The sequence below is a fragment of the Bactrocera dorsalis genome, chromosome 2, assembly GCF_023373825.1.
Source record: "Bactrocera dorsalis isolate Fly_Bdor chromosome 2, ASM2337382v1, whole genome shotgun sequence".
Lineage (NCBI taxonomy): Eukaryota > Metazoa > Arthropoda > Insecta > Diptera > Tephritidae > Bactrocera > Bactrocera dorsalis.
Genome location: NC_064304.1, coordinates 23,028,261 through 23,041,584, shown reverse-complemented (window position 1 = coordinate 23,041,584; position 13,324 = coordinate 23,028,261). Strand labels below are relative to the sequence as shown.

The 13,324-nt window shown below is 36.8% G+C and overlaps 3 protein-coding genes across 3 annotated transcripts; 2 read left to right on the top strand and 1 right to left on the bottom strand.

Annotated features, from left to right (window-relative positions):
* Positions 1-63: 63 nt before the first annotated feature.
* LOC105230999 (ubiquitin-like domain-containing CTD phosphatase 1) lies at positions 64-2,003 on the top strand. The gene is made up of 2 exons (XM_011212066.4): positions 64-597; positions 682-2,003. Exons 1-2 carry the CDS (start codon positions 294-296, stop codon positions 1,482-1,484), a joined length of 1,107 nt encoding a protein of 368 aa, XP_011210368.2. The 5' UTR covers positions 64-293; the 3' UTR covers positions 1,485-2,003.
* Positions 2,004-2,966: 963 nt separating this feature from the next.
* LOC105230998 (programmed cell death protein 2-like) lies at positions 2,967-5,589 on the bottom strand. The gene is made up of 3 exons (XM_011212065.4): positions 5,242-5,589; positions 3,855-4,996; positions 2,967-3,796 (listed from the first exon to the last, which is right to left on the bottom strand). The coding sequence occupies exons 1-3, from the start codon at positions 5,347-5,349 to the stop codon at positions 3,541-3,543; spliced, it is 1,506 nt and encodes a 501-aa protein (XP_011210367.2). The 5' UTR covers positions 5,350-5,589; the 3' UTR covers positions 2,967-3,540.
* A 345-nt stretch (positions 5,590-5,934) lies between these two features.
* On the top strand, positions 5,935-12,291 carry LOC105230997 (cytoplasmic FMR1-interacting protein). The gene is made up of 13 exons (XM_011212064.4): positions 5,935-6,014; positions 6,293-6,517; positions 6,590-6,769; positions 6,832-7,815; positions 7,885-8,552; positions 8,612-8,785; positions 8,841-8,959; positions 9,362-9,474; positions 9,555-9,754; positions 10,346-10,881; positions 10,947-11,041; positions 11,108-11,494; positions 11,566-12,291. The coding sequence occupies exons 2-13, from the start codon at positions 6,311-6,313 to the stop codon at positions 11,773-11,775; spliced, it is 3,873 nt and encodes a 1,290-aa protein (XP_011210366.1). The 5' UTR covers positions 5,935-6,014; positions 6,293-6,310; the 3' UTR covers positions 11,776-12,291.
* Positions 12,292-13,324: the final 1,033 nt, after the last annotated feature.

Below are 13,324 nucleotides of genomic sequence, written 5' to 3'. Positions count from 1 at the left end.
TTGACGTCGACAACTTTGCTAACAGCTGACAGCCCCGATTGTTGCGCGAAAAGCCGACAGTGACTACACTTTCAGGGAATTTAAAAAATGTCTTAACATTTCGTTCAAATTTAAAACTCTCCTCATATACATAATAATATAATAATTCGAATAAGCTTTATTTTAAATTTAAAATAAAATTTAAAAAATAAAAGATCCTAATGAAGTTTAGAACACAATTCAATTAAACAAACAGATTTGTTTTAAATGAAGCTAAATATACTTAGGAGAATGTCCTATTGGTACGGCTCTCAATGTGTGCAAATCACGGTAACCCTATTTGTTTCTTTTGTTCCTCTGTTGTGGATTTGTATTTCTACCCGGCGCTCCGAATTCGCATAAAATTGCACTTCGCAATGGCAACCGAGCCAGAACCGTCAACTTCCAAAAAAGTTAGTGAAATACTCCAAGCTTCGATCATTGTAAAATGGGCTGGCAAAGAATATCCAATTACAGATTTAACCGATCAGGATACTGTGGCTGTGCTGCGCCATGAAATCTTCAAACTCACACAGGTGAGACCGGAGCGGCAAAAATTGATAAATCTCAAGTATAAAGGTAGGTTAAACACCGTCATGTCCGTTATGCATTATGCACCAAAAATATGACAAACATATAACGGTTTGTAATTATTATATGCAGAAAACAAAGTGGCGCCTGATGATACCAAAATTTGTGACTTGGAGTTGAAACCCAACTTCAAACTAATGATGGTAGGCTCGACTGAGGCTGCTATAGAGATTGCATGTCAACTGCCCGATGATATTGCCGAGGTGATAGATGATTTTGATGTAGCCGAAGAAGAGGATTTGGTAGAGAAATCGCCCGTTTACTTGGCGAAAGTACAACGGCGCGTTAGAGAATATAAAATAACTGAGCTTAACCCGCCAAGGGAAGGGAAGCGTTTGCTTGTACTTGATATTGATTACACCTTATTCGATCATCGATCTCCCGCCGAAAATGCCTCGGAGCTAATGCGACCATATTTACATGAATTTCTGGAATCTAGTTACGAAAATTATGATATTGTTATATGGTCGGCAACTGGTATGCGTTGGATTGAGGAAAAAATGAAATTGCTGGGTGTCAGCAACAATCCCAATTACAAAATAATGTTCTACTTGGACTCTACTGCCATGATTTCAGTATATACGATTGAACGTGGTGTCGTAGATGTGAAACCGCTCGGTCTAATTTGGGGCCAATATCCGCAATATAGTGCCAAAAATACCATCATGTTCGATGATATACAACGTAACTTTCTAATGAATCCTCGTTCAGGTTTACGTGTACGACCCTTCCGCCAGGCACATATAAGTCGACATACTGACAAAGAACTTGTCAAGCTTTCGAAGTACCTGCGCGATATTGCAAATGATTGCGACGACTTTACTAAACTGAATCATCGCAAATGGCAACATTACGATCATCGTAGACACCGATAATAAAAGGCAAAACAAGAATAAAATTAATTGCAGCAGTTTTTTAAAACCCTAATGTAGGTTACTACATAAAATGGATGTTTGATTGATGCTAAGCTCTTTCGCTCAGCACAGCTAAGCATTATTTGAAATAAAATTTCCGGCGTTTTTACACATCTGCTTAGCAACGAAGTTTTTACTTTTCATTTACACACAGCTAATTTTAATTAATTAAGATATAACTGGCATAATGCATTTAAATTCCTTTTGTGATTTTCTTAATGAGCTCGGTAAACTACAAACTGCTAGTTATTAAATAAATTTATAAAATATGTATATGTATATGGTAAACGTAATATATGTATGTAAGTATATGTAAACGTCAGTTTTTTTGTGCAAACGGTTGTAAAATTTTAATATAGTAATAATATAAAAAGAAATGAGAAATACAAATTTAAAACAGCTAACACAAATATGAAAAGCTTTTTTAGTTGCTAATGGAAATATAATTATAAAATAAAGTCAATGTTTCATAAATAATAAGTTGTTTTGTGTTTGTGGTATATTAAATTTGCTATAATATAAGAAATATATATACATACATATATAAATAATCAGCACGATGACCTGAGTCGCTTTAGACTTGTTCTCTCTTTGTATCTATGCGAATTAGACCTTAAGTTTTTGAAATCTTGATTGAAATCCCCGATATCGGACCATTCTAGCATATAGCTGCCCTAAGAAAAGATAAGATAAATAGATGAGGATTGTTTCGCGACCTAAGATCTACTGAGCCGTCTCCTAAGTGACAACGACCCACCTAGCCACAGCATGTCGATAAATTCAAATATACTGCTAAGTAGTGAGGCGATGTGATCCTTATTTGGAAACGTGGATCCAAGGGCCTTGGTCCTCCGTCTGCAGACTGTTATGCAGTCAACTAGCAGGTATTTTTGAGTTAAATAAAACTACCTTACGAACTAAACGACCCAACTCAAGTTCTTGCATGGAATTTTTTTTTTTTTTGACGCCCGGAGAACTAGGGGGCCGGAAGAATTATACCCGATCTTCCACTCTCTCCAACACTGCCTCGGTAGTCTTACGCACTATTCCTTAGCGCCACTGTACAAAAAATCCATTCGTTTTCAGTTTCTCGTCTTTTATTACCACTTCATTTCATAGTCTTCGTGCATTACGTTCTAAATTTATTTATTAGTTTAGCTTTTTGAAAATTATTATAACTTTTTGCTTTAAAACTAATATAATAAGATTGTCTTAAAAAACAACAACTATAAATAATAAAACTATGTAAATTCATAAATTAACTATACAACAATAAATAAATGCATAAATAGTATACAATTTATGTACCTTATAAATGAAATACTCTTAAATACATTGCTTTAAAGTTTGGATTTACTTCCCGAAATTGCTTTGTGTGTACAAACACTTTTTAATAAAAAGAAACGGCTTTAAATGTGTAGAGAGTAGGAGACATAAAAAATATTAATTCGAAAGTCGTTAGTTTTATTTGATTTGAAATAGATTATTAAAATTGACAAGCTTCGCTTTGTTCCTAAAACTAACTCGCTGAGAGAAACCTATTATCTAATCATTTCTGAAATTATTTTTACATTATTCTTAAATTTTATGCTACAATGATCTTTACTGAAATTGCTGCTGGTTATAATTTAAAACTTTCAACTGGTAAATAAGCTTTTTGTTTGCTCATATTTTTTCTTTTGCTATTTTAAAAGGTCCTGCGTTCGTTGTAGCAACGTGGACTAATATACATAGTATTTATATATATACTACACTAAATGTATGCATGTAGAGGGTGTTTATAAGATTTTTAATTGAAGTAGTTTCACTTTGTAAACGCATCTAGGTACATACTTTCGTAATTTAACGTTTCAATAGTTTCATTGTAATATGTCGTCCGACCTAAATACGGGTACTTTAGTTAGTTTAATTGTAAGCTAAACCTAAGGAATTCACAAATAAAATCAAGCATTCCGCTAGTTATTAGGATCCACAATGAGCTATTCAAGAATCTTCACGAGTTTACTTCGACGCCAACTTATTGTTCGGCTTGTACGATAACACGCTCGTAGCGCATTTTGTCTGGTGTATCCCAACAGCATTTTAGGCATGTAAATACCAAAACGTTGCCATATTCTATGGGTGCCGGTTCGCTGTTTTGCGCCAAACGCAACTTTGGTATGAGTGTAGACAGAATTTGGATCTCACATATGGTTTCGCCATTGCAGTTGACGCACTTTGGTATTGGTTCGGATAGTGGACCCATCAAGAGGGGTAGTGTATCACGTGAATACCTTAAATATATACAAAATATTAAAGAAAATGTTAATTCAACACTAATAAGTTGAATACCTAATGATTTGTCCTGGGTTTTCCTGTATGACACTAACGAATTGATGGAAAATTATATCACCATGTGCTGGTAAAGCTTTCTCATAGGCCTCCTGATCATCACCGGCAGCAGCAACACCACCACCAATTGCGCCAGCACCATTCGGAGAATGTGCCGCCTCGTCCTGCCGCTTATACTCCTGGTATAGTTCACGTATATGATCCGCTGATAGCGCGCCACAATAGTTTTCATATTCACCACGTTTATGGCGCTGCTCCATATCCACTGCGATAAAGAATGGTTTTATAGTGACATCGGAAATTTTGGCGAGTGGACCAAGCGCCGCAGGTGTTGCAGTATGTTTCAAAAGTGCAATCAAGTCACGTTCAGGCTTTACAGGTGTCTCCACCAGCACCACATCCGTTTCAGCGCCCTCGATTTCGGCGCAGATGGTAGCGGTAGCGCCGCCAAATCCCATCATCGCACCGCCTTCCACAGCAGCTGCGGCTGCCGCATTGCCAGCCGCACAATTAGCATTGGGATCCTCAGCAGCATTTTGTGGTGAATGCATATCTAGCTGGCCAAAGCCATAAACCAGTTCGTTATCCATTGAATTGCTCTCATCGTCATCCTCATCCTCATCAGCATCACTATTACCCGAGTCGGTTGCACGTGGTAAATGCACAGCACGCGTGGGTGAGTTATCATTTTTGCCAACCACATTGCCGTTTTCTTCATTCTGATGTTGTAATTCATCAGCACCTGTATCCATACGCTCTACGCCACTGTCGGCCACTGTGCAACTCTCCTCCACAGTCTCACCCCAGTCATCTGCACCGCTGCACCAAGCAATTTTTTGCGGTTGCATTGCGTTTGCCGCCTGTTTATAATTTTTCTTTTTCTTTCCACCACCTCCACCGGCTGTCAGAGGTGGAGGCACTGCATTTATTAATTCTGCCTCACTTGGTGTGTCCAAATGCTGCGTACGAATGCACAGCCAACTCTTACAATCTTGGGAACAAGCCGGATTCAAACATGCAAATACATACAGAGTACGGTGAAATTTGGACTGCTCCAAGGGGGCATAAAGTTGTACGATCAATGGACGTGCTGTGCCACAGAGCGGACACGAAGGCACTTTTATCTCACCAGTGGGCCAATCCTTTATGAATGAGATGAAAAGTATATAAGTATATTGGTAATAAAGAAAAATCAATTTTAATTAACTCTTCAATAGATGCGTCAGCATTGCGCATCATGTCGCATTACAGCGGAGCCTGCGGCGACAGAACGGAAGTGGCATTGCAAGTGATAAAAATCTGTCACTTTATGCTGATGTTTTGTATTACTTTAACAAACTTTTTAATATAATAGGTGCTAAGTTTACCATATTAGTTTAATACTCACAGGTGTTCCACCGATTTTATTCACTGTGCTATTTAATATGGATCCATGTTTGCTGGTAATTTCCTCATCCTCAAAGCCAAGGTAGACAGTACTTTTGTTTTTCGCCATCTTTTCACTTATCTCTAGTATCTTGCGATATTATACTTCACTTAAATTTATAACTGAGCCTTGTAAATGATATTGCATTAAGTCTCTGGATGTTTGGGGGTAAAGGATACGTGTTTAATTGGTAGGATTAATGAGATTGAGTTGCTTGTTTTCAGTTTTTGCAGCAAATGCAGGCGAGAAAAACACGAGTGAATAAATCGACAATGTGATCCTAAAAGTATGCCAGTATTCAGTAGTATATTCGATATGTAAGTGCGTAAACTGGCAGTACTCACTGCACGTTGTGATTATTCACCCTTAGTAATCGATTAACATTATTTTAATTATTAAACAACAGTAATTTATTTACTTATTAATAGCTTTATTTGCAATAATGAGAATTATTAGTTTTTTAAACAATAAGATTTTTTAATTTTCCTTCTAAATTAGGAAGGATTTCCAAATTATTTTTCATTTCAAATTACACTAAGTGGAATGACAATCACCCGTTACTCTCAGTGTAATGTAGTGTGCAATGAACACAGGCATTGTCTGATAAATGACATTTCCAATTTGACAATTTTCTTATTGTAAGTGTGTGTGTTGTGCACGTCAAAAAATTATCAGTTTGTGCTTACACATCAAATGGCAGTCGCGTAAATAAATAACAATTTAGAAAATTTAATGTGAGTAAAAGTTAACAAAACATAATGAAAAGTGTGTGTTAACCATTGAAGTTCAGTTTCCCATTGTACCATGTGCGCCACGTTAAAAGCATAAGCAAAAATAAGGCAGATCAAAGCGTGCAACAGTAATATAAACACTTGTCTCGCTGGCCGACGCGAGACCCGCCCAGTTTCCAATCGATGATTTTTGCACTTGCAGTTGTTGCATACAATGAGCACAGCATCAATGCTTGCATCATCGCATTAATATTTTCATTTGCATTCTAAATTCGTTGCAGTGTAAATTACTTTGCAAAATGACGGAAAAGATCACATTGGCCGATGCGCTATCCAATGTGGAAGTACTCGACGAGCTGTCGCTGCCCGATGAGCAGCCCTGTATTGAGGCGCAACCTTGTTCAATCATCTATAAAGCCAATTTTGACACAAACTTTGAAGATCGCAATGGATTTGTAACGGGTATAGCAAAATATATTGAAGAAGCGACAACTCATGCTAATCTTGTGAGTAACATATATACATACATATGCACATATAATTGTAATCAAAAAACATTTTAACTTATTTATTTACAGAACGTTCTGCTTGAGGAGGGACAGAAACATGCTGTTATGCTTTATACTTGGCGCTGCTGCTCGCGTGCCATACCTCAACCGAAATCCAATGAGCAACCCAATCGTGTGGAAATTTATGAAAAGACGGTCGAAGTACTGGCACCGGAAGTAAACAAATTACTTAATTTCATGTACTTCCAAGTGAGTAAATAAATAAACAAAGTACATCTCACAGTAATAAATAATTCCTTAATATTTCACAGCGCAAAGCTATAGAAGCATTTTCAGGCGAGGTGAAACGTCTGTGTCATACAGAAAAGCGTAAGGATTTCGTATCAGAAGCTTATCTCTTAACATTGGGCAAATTTATCAACATGTTTGCTGTCTTGGACGAATTGAAAAATATGAAATCGAGTGTGAAAAATGACTACAGTACATATCGACGTGCGGCACAATTTCTCAAAGTGATGTCCGATTCACACACGCTGCAGGAGTCACAAAATTTGTCCATGTTTCTTGCCACGCAAAACAAAATACGAGATACCGTTAAAGATACACTCGAAAAAATTATTGGCTACGAAGATCTGCTCTCGGATGTGGTAAACATTTGTGTGCACATGTTTGAAACCAAAATGTATTTGACGCCCGAAGAAAAACATATGCTCGTAAAAGTAATGGGCTTCGGACTCTTTCTCATGGACAGCGATGGTTGTAATATAAATAAATTGGATCAAAAGAAAAAAATACGCTTGGACCGCATAGATCGAATTTTCAAAAATTTGGAAGTTGTACCATTATTTGGTGATATGCAAATTGCACCCTTTAATTACATCAAACGTAGCAAACATTACGATTCGAGCAAATGGCCCTTGTCCAGTTCGAATGCAATTAGTCCACAAGCCGATTTAATGGTGCACTTGCCGCAAATACGTGAAGATCACGTTAAATACATCTCTGAATTGGCACGCTACACGAACGAAGTCACTACGACAGTGAAAGAAAATCCCACAGATGCTGAAAATCGTGCCACATCTGATTTGGCGCTGCGTGGACTGCAATTGCTCTCCGAGTGGACCAGTGTTGTAACGGAATTGTACTCGTGGAAACTCTTGCATCCAACAGATCATCATCAAAATAAAGAATGCCCCGTAGAGGCTGAGGAATATGAACGTGCAACACGCTACAATTATACTTCGGAAGAAAAATTTGCGCTCATCGAAGTAATTGCAATGATCAAAGGCTTGCAGGTAGTCGCATATAGTATTCTTAACCCCCAATTGATATACTAGCTATCATAATTTTTGCAAATATTTCAGGTTCTGATGGCACGCATCGAGACGGTGCTGTGCGAGGCGATACGTCGCAATATATACGCGGAGCTGCAGGACTTTGTGCAGCTCACGCTTCGTGAACCACTGCGTAAATCGGTGAAGAACAAAAAGGATTTGATACGCAGTATTATAATGTCAGTGCGTGAGACCGCTGCCGATTGGCAGAAAGGCCATGAGCCCTCGGACGACCCGGCTGCGAAGGGTAAGAAGGATCCGGATGGTGGTTTTCGCGTGCAAGTGCCACGCTTGAATGTCGGTCCATCATCGACGCAACTGTATATGGTGCGTACTATGTTGGAGTCTCTAATCGCCGATAAAAGCGGTGGCAAACGTACATTGCGCAAAGATATTGATGGCAATTGCCTCATGCAAATCGATACGTTTCACAAAACCTCATTCTATTGGACCTATCTGCTTAACTTCAGCGACACGCTACAAAAATGCTGCGATCTTTCACAATTGTGGTATCGTGAGTTCTACTTGGAAATGACCATGGGTCGTAAAGTGAACAAGTGCATGGTGAAGCATCAACACAATGAGGAATGCAAAGATCTAATCACTATGGAGAAGCGTATACAATTCCCGATTGAGATGTCTATGCCATGGATATTAACCGATCACATATTGCAAACGAAGGAGCCATCGATGATGGAGTGAGTGTTGTTGTGGTAAAAACAGATAGTATATTTATTATAATACAATTTATTTGCAGATTCGTTCTATACCCATTGGATTTGTACAACGATTCGGCACATTATGCCTTAACCGTGTTTCGCAAGCAATTTCTGTATGACGAAGTAGAGGCCGAGGTCAATTTATGCTTTGATCAATTCGTTTATAAGTTGAGCGAACAGATTTTCGCACACTATAAGCAATTGGCGGGCAGGTATGTGCACAACGTAAAGAAAGTAAAAATATTATTGTCACTTTTTTAATTCTAGTATCTTTCTGGACAAACGTTTTCGCTTGGAGTGCGAGGTGCTCGGCTTTAATTTCCATTCGTATCCGCGAAATAATCGCTATGAAACGCTGCTGAAGCAACGGCATGTGCAATTATTAGGTTAGTAGACGCAGTATAGATACAATAGTGGTCAGATAAAGGTTATCAGCAGCTAAAGTTATGGTGAACTTATAGGTTACCACGAATTTTTCGTATGGTTAATGGAGATTAAAAAAAAACAAAAATTTTAATTCCACTTACTAGATTGATGAAGATAAAAAAATAATTTTAGAATTAATAATTTCATATTAAAAAATAAGATTTTTAATTTTTAAGAGATTAAATTTGTTTAATATTTTTTTTTAGTAAAAATTATTTTTCTTTAATTAATTATTTAATTATTTTTCTTTAATAATTTTTTTTTTTTTAGTAAAAATTAATTTTTTTAATTATTTCTTTTGTTTTATTTATTTTTTTAATAAATTATTAAATATATATCAATTTATTGATTGTCCCCTCTAGGTCGTTCCATTGACTTGAATAAGCTCATAAATCAGCGCATCAATGCAAATATGCACAAAAGTGTTGAATTGGCGATCTGTCGATTTGAAGGCAATGATATAACGGGAATTGTGGTGAGTAATTTTACACGTCATACCTTAGCGAAATTTATTATAATAAAATAAATGATAATTATAAATTACTACTTTCATAGGAACTTGAGGGCCTTTTGGAGGCTAACCGCATTTGCCACAAATTGCTAAGCAAGCACTTGGCGCTGGATAATTTCGATGCTATGGTGAAGGAGGCAAACCACAACGTCTTGGCACCTTATGGGCGTATCACTTTGCATGTGTTCGTGGAATTGAATTATGACTTTTTGGTTAACTACTGTTACAATGCGGCCACCAATCGGTAGGGTGTCTACTAAAGGAATTTTACTTCTAAATATTAAATTTTTATTTAATTATAATTTAAAGTGCTATTACTTAGTACTTGTTTTTCTCCTTTTCACTTTTTAATAATTTTTTTAATATTTATTTACATATTTACATAATCTATTTATTTTTTTTTTTTATTTTTTAAATTTTGTTAAATGTTTTTTCTTTAATTATTATTTTTTAATTGGTCATTTTTTTAATTTTTTTTTTTGTTAATTTTTTATTATTTTTTTTAGTTATTTTTTTTTAATTTTTTTTTTTAATTTTTTTTTATTTTTTTTTTTTAATTTTTTTTTTTAATTTTTTTTTTAATTTTTTTTTTAATTTTTTTTATTTATTTTTTTTTTTTTAATTATTTTTTTTTAATTATTTTTTTAATTATTATTTTTTTATTTTTTTTTTAATTATTATTTTTTTATTTATTTTTTAATTATTATTTTTTAAATAATTTTTTTCCAGTTATTTTTTTTTTTATTGTTTTTTTATGTTCTTCTATTATTATTAATTATTTTTTTTTCAATTTATTTTCCAATATTTACTAATAATATTTGCCCTCTGTATCCAGCTTCGTACGTAGCAAAGTCAACTTGGCCTCCTCACAGCCCATACAACGCGAGAAGCCGCCGCAAATGGCACACTTCTACCTGTGGGGCTCCAAGCAGTTAAATGCCGCCTATTCGACGCAATACGGCCAGTACACCGGCTTCATCGGTGCGCCACACTTCCACGCCATGTGTCGGCTGCTCGGCTACCAGGGCATCGCCGTCGTTATTGACATCATACTAAAAGATATCGTGAAGCTGCAAATACAGGGCACGCTGCTGCAATTCACCAAAACCCTAATGGGCGCTATGCCGAAGTCGTGTAAATTGCCGCGCTGCGAGTATGGCTCGCCGGGCGTACTCAGCTACTACCAGGCGCATCTGACCGATATCGTGCAGTATCCCGAAACTAAAACCGATCTTTTCCAGTCCTTCCGCGAGCTGGGCAATTGCATTATATTCTGCTTGCTCATCGAGCAGGCGCTCTCGCAGGAAGAAGTGTGTGATCTGCTGCATGCGGCACTCTTCCAGAATATATTCCCGCGTCCGTTCTGCAAAGGTATTTATTGCTTAAAGCTTCAACTTTTTTTGTGCGTTTTCAATTTTATTAAATACTCCGCGCAGAAAATGAAAAGCCCGAGGCCAAGCAGAAACGTTTCGAGGCGCAATTCGCAAACCTGCAGATCGTGTCGAATGTGGAAAAAATTGGCAATGCAAAAGTGAGTGTTTGTTTAATATTATTATTTTTTTTAAATTTTCTATTTATTATTATTCCACACCTCCAGCAAGCGATGATCGCGCGTGAAGGCGATTTATTAACACGCGAGCGCCTTTGCTGTGGCCTGAGCATTTTCGAGGTAATACTGAACCGCATCAAAAGCTATTTGGACGATCCCGTTTGGAGCGGGCCACCGCCGGCTAACGGCATCATACACGTTGACGAATGCTCGGAATTCCATCGTTTATGGTCGGCATTGCAATTTGTTTACTGCATACCGGTACGCGGCACTGAGTACACCATCGAGGAACTCTTCGGCGAGGGCTTAAACTGGGCCGGCTGCGCCATGATCGTATTGCTGGGTCAACAGCGACGTTTTGAGGCTTTAGATTTTTGCTATCACATTCTGCGCGTACAACGCGTCGACGGCAAGGACGAAGACGTCAAGGGCATTGTAAGTGCGAAGTGAAATTTAATTTTGTTTTTATTAAATTTAAATTAAAATTATAAAATTTGCTTTTGTAGAAACTGAAACGTATGGTGGATCGCATTCGCCGCTTCCAAGTATTAAACTCACAAATATTTGCTATACTCAATAAATATCTGAAGGGTGGCGACGGCGAAGGCTCCAACGTGGAGCACGTGCGCTGTTTTCCGCCGCCACAGCATCCGACGATGATTTCATCGCACTACCAAGATCCGAACAAACTGCGTCAGAGCATGACGAACAATTGAGCGAATACACCACTCTAATTATTAACCTCTATCTATAACTATTATTAATTATTAACATTATTATTATTGCTAATATTATAAACTATTGTAACGGTATGCTAGGTACACATACATATATAAGCATAAACTTTAATGAATTTATAAAATATTTCGTATGTATTAGTTAAGCAGTAGGCATTTCGTTCACAAAAACATACATGCATACACACAAAGTTCAATATAATATACAATATGCAAGAAACGAATACTTGGAATACACAAACAATGAAAAATTCTCTCAAATTCAAACAAAATATTTATTTATACAAACAGTACGCTAGTATTAAAGCATTTGAATTTGCAATTTATCATATAAATATAACAAATTTATATACGATTGATTGGCTATTGTATGCTAGGCGAAGTGGCGGGGCGTGAGTTGATAAGTAGGCCAAAGATTACACAAAAAAAAAACAAAACGGGCAAACAAAATGAAAATATATTTGGCTTTAAATAGCAAACCATGTTTACAACAATAATTACCATTACAATAATAATCAATTATTTACACACACATTATTATGTAGTACCGTTATGGTGCAAAAAAAAATATCATCAACAAAAAAGTTCAAAAATGTTTTTCAGTAATTTCGTTTGTATGGAATTGTTTAAAACGCAGTCTGCGAGCAAAATGATAATTAAATAACATAATGTTAAGCAAGGAAAGTACGCGTGCGCATAACAATTGCATTTACGTCAAATTAATAAATGACAGAGTAGGCAAAACATTATTCCAAATATTTAAAAAATGCTGATAAATAAACGTTTTACACATTTTCTAACGAAACGAAGGTGTTTTATGTGCGAATAGGCGGGTTTTGTATTTAACAGGGGGTCTTCTAATAAAAACAAACCGGTCAATATAGGGTTTCATGGTTATTTACAACGGGCAAGTTGAGTTGGTGGTTCCGAGCTCAAGCCTTAGATATTATTACTAAGGGAATCGAAGCCAATTTATAGAAGGAGCTCACTCTTAGTACTAAATCCATTCATAGATACGGAACTTCTACTTCGTGCGAATGGTCGGCTTGCCAATTGGAGCCTTACCTATAATGAACGTCATCCCATAATTTTACCAGAGAAATCGCAACTTGCCACCTTATATCTCTACTATGTTCACGCACTATTACTAAGCAGAAGCTGCAAACGCAGATTACGGCAGTGCTTCCATTTCCAACGGAACGCTGTAACTTCGCTTTGCTTTACACTATCACAGGTGGATTTAGGTAAGAATTTTCAGATAAAGGCGTCCATGTTAAGGTCTCCCACCATCATGAAAGGCTGTGTGGCTGTCTTTGTCTGTTTTATATCAAAAGCCGTACATTCCTTCCGGCATTTGCTAGCTACGTCGGACAACGCAGTTTTCCGTCAAAACTCATGAGCGACAATGGCAAAACTTTTATAGGAGCTCAAAGAACCACAGGAACACAGTTTGTGGAAATCGGATCAGCTAACCTTAACGCTTAAAAATTTTCGCCCCTTCCCTTCCTTTTCCCGACGACAGTTCGCC